Here is an 8,427-nt window from a genome sequence, read left to right as displayed (position 1 = left end):
TTCTTTTTAATAATTTAATTTTATTAATGATCATTTATAGTGATTTTCTCTAATATAAAAGCCTTTTTCATACTTGTAATTAGTTTGTGCATCTTAAATATTAGAATAGAATGACAAATTAAATTTATCAGAATTTTAACTTTAGATAAATTAGTCCTTAAGAATTAAAAACTATTATATAAATAGTCACCAAAATAACTTACTATATAAGTCCTCAAAAATTGTAAATCTCAGATACTTTACATTTTTTTGTTAATTGACCTTGTGAAATAGAACGGATATATTTAGCTATTCTATTATATAGACTGACGTATGCTGTTTAGCCAACTTAATATTGACACTAAATCATTGAAAACTGTTGGAGCCTCTCTTATATTGTGTATTTCTTCATAAATCTATCACAAATCCCTTTATTTACAATAAACCGTAGCTAAAAAGATGTGCGCACGAGAGGATTATAAGTTTATAACCAATAGTTTCATCCAGTCATTTGAAGAATTTGCAATATGACAAATTGTTCTGCACAAAAATGAAAAAAAAAAAATTCCAAACATTTTTCTTCTTTTCAAGCAATAAAGCACAAACAAATCAATTACCCTATAGTTGACACCCAAAGAATAACTTATTTGGATTCTTCACTATTCTAAATTTGTATATTGTTGCATATAATTGACAATTACTCGTGGAAGCAATTTTGTCGCTGAATGCTCTCGTATGTGTTGAATCACCTCTACCACTCCAATCACTCCTTTTGCTTCTTTCCTTTTGCCGTCTCGTAATGAATGAGTTTTCTGTGCTATTCCATCATTTGTTGCGATAGCATTTAGAAGGCATGCACTGACCTTAAAGATGCTCAATTGGGGAATTTAGACAATTAGGGTTTGTGTGCTGATATAACTCAACCAAATTGGAAGACTAAATTGTTTCTAACATTTGAGATCATTTAATTGGGGAATAGACAGACATGTCAACCAAAGTTAACACACTACACATAAGCAATTTCGTTAATTTTTTTATGTTAGGAATTGACGGAGGGTCAAACCGTGTCCAATGTTTGCAACTCTTCTTAAGTCCTTATTTGGTAGTTTTTATTTTTTAAGTTTCATGGTACCATCACTAGTTTAATTGCCAAACATCCATTTCCAAAGTTGAGAATATTTGATGTTTATAACAACAAATTTAGCGACCCTTTGCCAATCTCATTCTTTGAGAATTTTCAAGGGATGGAGGATTTGAGTGATAGTAATCCTGATTTGTCATATATAAATAACAGCAACAAAATAACATACAATGATTCTGTAGTTGTCACTATGAAAGGTCAATTCATAGAGCTGATGAGAATATTAACCAGGAAAAGTCTCGGGGTCAGCAATTTTTTAAAAAGTTGGCCAACAATAATTTCACACTATTGGATTTAATCTCACACCATTAAAAACACTATTAATGGTTACAAACCACAAAAGTTACTGGTCCCCTAGCACTCCTCATAAAACTAAACGTTATGGTATTTTAAAAAGAATCGTAAATCTTATGGCAAAAAAAATAATTTACCTTTGATTAAGATAAGTGTGATAGAAAATTTGAAATGAATTGAAGAAGATTAAAAATAAAAATATTATTTTGCATTGGTTATCCCTCTTAATTAGCTTGTTGCTTCTTCATTCTCCGTAGTCCATACCATGCAACTTTATTTCCCAGATTATGACATACCTTCTTGTTATTCAACGCGCTTTGTGGAAAATCAGTGTCCAGAATAATATACTATCGAATCAAACAAATATTTCAAATCAAAGTATGAGAGCTCTTTCATGCTAGCTCCAATTACTATTTGGCATTTTATTTGGCTTATCTTGACTGGGAAAGAAACCCTTGTGGACTTAAATCATAGAAGAATATGATGACTTAGCTTCATGTTCTGCAATGTGAACTTCTTTGTTTATGGACTAAAGTGTATGATATAATTTGTGTTTTAGCTTCATAATTATTACCCTGTGTTTTAGCTTACAAATACATCATAGATCATGCATAACAAAATTTACAATTTCGGCCATGTGAAGTTATCAACGGGAGCGTACACATGATCTTGAAATATATAGTAACCTAGTTCTATACATCAAAGATCCAAGTTACATCACTTGATTCCTTACAATTAATAGAAACCCAATATAAATTAAATTAATTTTTAAAGCCATCATTAGTCAAGCTTATTCCAGAAAAAGATTTATTTGTTATTAATTCTTTCCAACTGTCCATTCGACAATGGCTGGGTTTCACTTTCTCTATATATAATAGTCTTATAATGAATGGACTTCAATTTTTAATAATACTAATGTCACTAAACAAGAATATAAGAGACAGAGAGACAATGATAGATTTTAATCTTGTATCATTATACATCATCATGTATGCATATCACATATGTATAGCCTTATTATTTTTATGTAAGAATTAACTTATATACAGAGGCATAATTAAGATAGAAAATACTGAACTTTGAGGAAGGACGGAAATTTTGCTTACAACTCTTTTAATTTTATGCAGTGTTGCAAGTATAATTATTTAACTACACAATTTTATATAATTCAACTTGCATTGTGTGCTATAAGCGTATAGTATACATGCTGAAAGAAATAAAAAAGTCATTGAAATAGTATCTAATAATGATGACACCAATTAGTTAAACGTATTATTTTTAATTTATGCATGGATTAATGCGATGAGGTTGTAGAAAAATGTTGTGGAAAAATGCGAATAGCCAGTACCACACACTACACTATCAAACTAAGTTTGAATCATATTCCATACGCAGGGGCTTATCTCTATAAATTTGCATTCATGAGTTGCATTCGATGCCATGCACTACACTCAATACATTAAAAATCTAAACATTATTATTGTGACATCATAATGATGGGGTGTTTTACTCTCTCGTTGCTTCTTCTTCTTCTTCTTCTTGTTGATACTCCATCTTCCACTTGTTCATCGGTGTTGCCACTATGCAACCACCATGACAACTCAAACCTGCTCCAATTCAAGAACTCATTTTCCATCAACCCTTCATTGTACAAAGACGGGTGGTGGAGTGAGGAGATGGGGATTTATTGTTCATCTTATCCCAAGACAGTATCCTGGAACAACAATACTGATTGTTGCGAGTGGGATGGTGTCACGTGCGACACCAAGTCAGGGCACGTGATTGGGCTTGACCTGAGTTGCAGCATGCTTGAAGGCGAGTTTCATCCCAACAGCACACTCTTCCATCTGACGCATCTTCAACAACTCAACCTTGCCTTCAATAACTTCTCCAACTCTCCAATATATCCTGGAATTGGTAATCTTGTGAGTCTCACCCATCTCAATCTATCCACTTCAGCATTGGCTGGTGATATTCCGTCCACAATCTCACACTTGTCTAAATTACTCTCACTTGATCTCTCGTATAATTATGAACTGACACTTGATGAATCCACATGGAGCAGACTCATTGGTAACACCACTAACATGGAAGAGCTGGTTCTAAATGTCATAGACATGTCTTCTATCAGAGAAACTTCATTGTCTTTGCTAATGAATTTCACATCCTCTTTGTTGTTCCTAAATCTTGCTTATACTGAATTGCATGGAAGATTTCCAACTGGCATACTTGGTTTACCTAATCTTGAAGAACTAAGTTTGTATGTCAATGAAGATCTGAAAGTTGAACTTCCAAAGTCTAATTGGAGCACTCCTCTAAGGTACTTGGATCTCTCTTACACAGTATTCTCAGGAGAAATACCTGATTCCATTTCCCATTTGAAGTCTCTTAACCAACTACGGCTACAGTTTTGCCGATTTGATGGGTTAATTCCTGTGTCTTTGTGGAACCTCACTCAACTAACACAGTTGGACCTTTCAGGAAATAGATTTCATGGTGAGATTCCATCTTTGCTTTCAAACCTCAAACATCTCACCTACTTAGATCTTAGTCATAATACATTCAGTGGTCACATCCCAGATGTGTTCGACAACTTCACTAAATTACATACCTTGCAACTTTCTTCTAACAGTCTAGGAGGCCAACTGCCATCATCATTATTTGATCTAACTCAACTTTCTTACTTAAGTCTGTCTTTTAATCAATTAATCGGCCCAATTCCAAGCAAAAATGCCACACTTTCAAAACTAGAAATACTAGATTTGGCTAATAACTTTATAAATGGGACAATTCCAGATTGGTGCTATTCTTTGTCTTCATTGAGAGATCTAGATCTTAGCATGAACCAACTCACAGGGCCAATTAGCAAATTCTCCACTTATTCATTGGAATATTTAGTTCTCTCTCATAACAAATTTCAAGGTGATTTTCCAAATTCGATCTTTGAATTTCTAAAAAATCTCACTCATTTGGATATGTCATCAAATGACTTGAGTGGTCTTGTGGACTTTTTTCATTTTTCAAAATTGAAAAATTTATATTTTCTTGATTTTTCTAACAATAAATTTCTTTCTGTTGATATTAATAGTAGAGTTGACTATGTCTTACCCAAACTTGACATTTTATATTTCTCTTCTTGTAGTGTTACTGTTTTTCCTCCATTCCTAGCTAAACTACAAAATCTAAGAAATTTAGATCTTTCTAACAATAAAATCCATGGAAAGATTCCCAATTGGTTTAGTGATAATCTCTTGCACACATGGAAGAGCATGAACTTTATTGACCTCAGTTTCAACCAGCTGCAAGGAGATCTTCCAATTCCAGCAAATGGCACCGATTACTTTGCAGTTTCAAACAACAACTTCACAGGAGGCATTCCTTCAACATTGTCCCTCAGTACACAACTCATCTTTTCTCACAATCACTTGTCTGGCACCATTCCTTCAATGTTTTGCAATGCAACCTTCCTCGATGCACTCATCTTGTCTCACAACCACTTGTCTGGCGTGATTCCACAATGCTTGGGAGCACTTCCTGATCTCACAATTTTGGATCTTCAAGTGAACAACCTTCATGGAAACATACCTACAAATTTTTCTCAAGACTACAACTTTCAAACAATAAAGTTAAACAACAACCAACTGGACGGTTCGTTACCAAGGTCTTTGTCTAACTGCATCATGTTGGAAGTTTTGGATCTTGCAGAAAATAACTTAGAGGATGTGTTTCCTAGTTGGCTAGAAGGTCTTCAGGAGTTACAAGTACTCAGTTTAAGAGCAAATAAGTTTCATGGTACCATCACTAGTTTCGGTGCCAAAGATCCATTTCCAAAGTTGAGAATATTTGATGTTTCCAACAACAAATTCAGCGGCCCTTTGCCAACCTCGTTCTTTGAGAATTTTCAAGGAATGAAGGATCTGAGTAATGGTACTCATCATCCTCGTGGTTTGTTATACATGCATAGCAGCTCCGGTGCTGCGTACAATGATTCTGTAGTGGTTATTATCAAAGGTCAGTCCACAGAGCTAGTGAGAATATTAACCACTTTTACAACTATAGACTTATCAAATAACATGTTTGAAGGAGAAATCCCACATGTCATTGGAGAATTAAGTTCTCTCAAAGGGCTTAATCTTTCTCACAATAAAATCAGTGGTACGATTCCACAAACTTTGGGAAATTTGACAAGTTTGGAATGGTTAGACTTCTCATGGAACCAATTAAAAGGTGAGATTCCTATGGCTTTGACCAATTTGAATTTTCTGGCTGTCTTGAACCTTTCTGAAAACCAGTTGAAGGGAATGATACCAACAGGAAAACAGTTCAATACATTTCAAAATGATTCCTATAGAGGAAACCCAATGCTTTGTGGATTCCCTTTGTCAAAGTCATGCGACAATGACAAAGAACAACCACCTTCAGTGTTTGCTGAGGCAAAAGAATCATTATTTGGGTGGAAGTCAGTTGCAGTGGGATATGGATGCGGAGTGGTATTTGGGATGTTCCTTGGAAGGTTGTTTATCAAAACTGCGAAGCCCTTATGGCTTGCCAGACTTCTTTGTGGTTATACTTAACAAAGCAAGCTCAGGAGAGGCCATGTAAACTGTAGGAGACTACTGTTGTTAGCTTCATGTGTTTTCCTTTTTTCTTTTAATATTTTTCTGTAATGATGTTAGTTTCTCTGTTTGTGGAATAAAATATGTAATTTCTATTAATTAATAGACCATGCATGGGTCATGTATTTTCTTTCATGTGTATATTATTCTTTATAAAATGGATCATGTATATTGTCAGCTTAATTTTTGTAACTCATTTTGTGTGGTTTTATTTAATATTATATTGAAATTTAAATCAATCTAATATAATCTAAGCACTTCAAAAAAATATTGGTCTACATCTTATCGCATTTGATAAAAGAATATTGTGAAATGAAATTGGGCTATGTTTAAAAAAGGGATGTACTTTGATTGAAGACACAATGAGATTATATATGACATTATAATATTCTTTCAGGGTTCTTTAGTTTCATGTTGCATTGACCAAGTTAATATCAATTATTGTACTGAAACTAGTACTTTTTGTAACAATGTGTTGTTAGCAACTTAGCATGCACTATCTAATGCAATATCCTTCAATGCATTGTTCTGTCTCACACAACTTGTCTGTCTGGTAACATTTCCTTCTCTGAATATTTTGAATCTGCAACTGATGAACAATCTATAAGCAATAATTAATTATAAGGCTACAGCTGATAAATAAAGAAGCAAAACAAGGTTAAGGTTGAGAGTTTCTGAGACAAATTAAAGCAGTGTGAGTAGGCACAGATAAATCTAGCATGTTGGGAGCATTTTGGAAAATTTTGGTTCACTCGTGAGATATAAAGAAATGATATTGTGCTACTTTTTTAGTCTTTAAACTTAAAAAGAAATGGAATTATTAAAATTTTAATAAAATTAAAGTTTCACTAGCATGAAGTCTTTTTGCCTTGCTCAAAAGGAAAAAGAAAGTAAACATATTTGGTCACTTAATACAATTACATTTTTATATTTTCTGACATCTATCAAAACTTATCATTATGCATAGTATTTTTTATTATATATAAAACATACCTAATAAATCTGGATACTATATGTATTCCATCTTTAATATTCACTTTTCAGTTTTCACTGTTATTACATGCAGTGACAATATTTTTTAGGGAAAGTATGAGGAGCCAATGGAATATTTATACAATGTGTACAATGGAGGTTTGGAGAATATTAGAGATATAATCATTAGTGTTACCCTTTTCCATCAACTGAAGTTTTTTTTGGGATGAGTGGTATCATGCGCTAGTACTCGGATGGTTATTCTAGATAGTATAAGGGATGTTCATTTTGTAACTCAATAACCCATCCTAACGGGATCCTATTTTTTAAGATATATGCTATTATAGCTATTGTTATAGTTACTACCATGATTATATAACTTTGATAATATTCAAACAGGTATTGTTAAAATCAAAATAATATCTTTAATATTTAAAAATACTTTTTAATTAAAAAAATATTACAAAAATATGAAAAATATAATTTTAACTTTAACAATACTATTTTAAATATTGTCAAACTTATATAACCATATTATAGAATTAATCTAACTATATTGTGTTGGGCGTATTTACTACCACATGTTTTTGAAAAAAATTATTGATTTTATTCGTCACAAAAAGAAAATTGTCTTTTTAGAAAACTATATATGCCTTTCAGGAGAAATAATTATTTTATTGTTTATGTCAAAAAAATTTCAGGAAAATAAGTTCGTTTTTTTTTTCCCGATGATTGAGGAAGACTAGGGACTTCTTCAATTCTCCGTATCACTCAAGTTTAATGACTTTTCTTCATTTGGAAATATTAAGAGCATCTCTATCTTAGCTTAATTTCATTTTGGATTTTATAAAATATCATAATAATATTTGTGAGATCTTATGTAATATATAATTATTTGAGGCTAATGTAAAATTTATTATTTTAATATTTAATTTTAATTCAATTTAAATTTTATATAATAAAACAAAAGTTAATATATTTTCTATCAAAATAAAATGTTTTTTTATACCTCATTTTTTATCAATTATTTTTAATACAAAATAAAGACTAAAACACTCAATTATAGTTACTCTTAGTTTCCATTCCATCATTCCAGCTTCCTTGAAAATGATTTATTTGATTAGTTCCATCATCAGTCTATTCGATGATATAGTCTTAACAATAATAAAATTTAAGTTAGAATTTATGATATTCATAGATATTAGATAAATGGTTGGATAAATGGTTAGGTATATGGTTTTAAAATTGAGTTTAACTCATAGCTCAATTCATTAAAGCCGAACCTTTTATTAAAACAAAAATTTTAAAAACTAATAAATGTTTTCGAACTGATTATTTAACGTAAATAATATTAACATAATCTATAATTTTATATAAATAAATTAAAACTTATACATATAAAACAGTAAAAAACTATAAATTAGA

The 8,427-nt window shown here is 31.6% G+C and overlaps 2 protein-coding genes across 2 annotated transcripts in view; both read left to right on the top strand.

The window, feature by feature from the left end:
* On the top strand, positions 2,828-6,213 carry LOC107609470 (receptor-like protein 12). The gene has a single exon (XM_021107157.1). It carries the CDS (start codon positions 2,908-2,910, stop codon positions 5,986-5,988), a length of 3,081 nt encoding a protein of 1,026 aa, XP_020962816.1. The 5' UTR covers positions 2,828-2,907; the 3' UTR covers positions 5,989-6,213.
* Positions 2,962-8,427, top strand: part of LOC107610129 (receptor-like protein 12) — a 61,322-nt gene continuing 55,856 nt past the window's right edge. The window contains exon 1 of the mRNA XM_021107156.1: positions 2,962-3,077. The gene's annotated coding sequence lies outside the window, so the exon portion shown is untranslated. The remainder of the gene's footprint in view (positions 3,078-8,427) is intronic.

Source organism: Arachis ipaensis, chromosome B07, assembly GCF_000816755.2.
Source record: "Arachis ipaensis cultivar K30076 chromosome B07, Araip1.1, whole genome shotgun sequence".
NCBI lineage: Eukaryota > Viridiplantae > Streptophyta > Magnoliopsida > Fabales > Fabaceae > Arachis > Arachis ipaensis.
The sequence above is the reverse complement of the archived record's forward strand: the minus strand, read 5'-3'. Positions and strand labels throughout refer to the sequence as shown.